We start from the raw sequence: 588 nt of genomic DNA, 5'->3' as shown, positions 1-588 counted from the left end.
GGAGAACAACATCTTCTATGGCCACCACGCAAAGATCGTCTGCCTGGCCTGGTCCCCGGACAACGAGCACTTTGCTTCCGGCGGCATGGACATGATGGTGTACGTGTGGACGCTGAGCGACCCCGAGACCAGAGTCAAGATCCAAGGTGACTCCTCGCCCGTGCCAGCCCTGTCCTCAGGCACTGGGTGTCCCTGGTGGGTGAACCCCAACGGGCAGGGTCGTAAGCTCTCAGTCAGTGAGGCCAGGTATGGGGTGCAACGGGGTGGGGCTCCCCACATAGGAGACTGCTGAGTGATGGCTCCCCATAGCGCCCTGACCCCCTCGCCGTGATGGCCCTGAGTGGAGTGGGGACTGTTCGTGCCGCTGAGGGATCCCAGCAGCAGCCTCGGTTGTGGTGTGTGAGCACGCTGGGGGATTCGGCTCACCAATGTGTTGTGCTGGCCCCAGTCTAGCCTCATTCCCACAGGCAGCACCAGCCCTGTTGCACGAGTCTGTTGTCACATGGAACCAGTGACTGGTTCCCAGTCACTGCACATGCCCCTGCTCAGTCAGCCCCTATGTCGTCCCCAGCTGAGGGGCACTGCCTG

At 62.2% G+C, this 588-nt stretch overlaps 1 protein-coding gene across 1 annotated transcript in view; it reads left to right on the top strand.

Annotated features, from left to right (window-relative positions):
• The window catches only part of WDR1 (WD repeat domain 1), a 73,616-nt gene that overhangs the window by 72,071 nt on the left and 957 nt on the right, over positions 1-588 (top strand). The window contains exon 17 of the mRNA XM_045289486.1: positions 5-146. Within this exon, the coding sequence (XP_045145421.1) occupies positions 5-146 (142 nt within the window). The remainder of the gene's footprint in view (positions 1-4; positions 147-588) is intronic.

Source organism: Echinops telfairi, unplaced genomic scaffold, assembly GCF_000313985.2.
Source record: "Echinops telfairi isolate 266 unplaced genomic scaffold, ASM31398v2 ScPeMD7_28;HRSCAF=97, whole genome shotgun sequence".
Lineage (NCBI taxonomy): Eukaryota > Metazoa > Chordata > Mammalia > Afrosoricida > Tenrecidae > Echinops > Echinops telfairi.
Note: the sequence above shows the minus strand (reverse complement) of the source record. Positions and strands in the feature narration are given on the sequence as shown.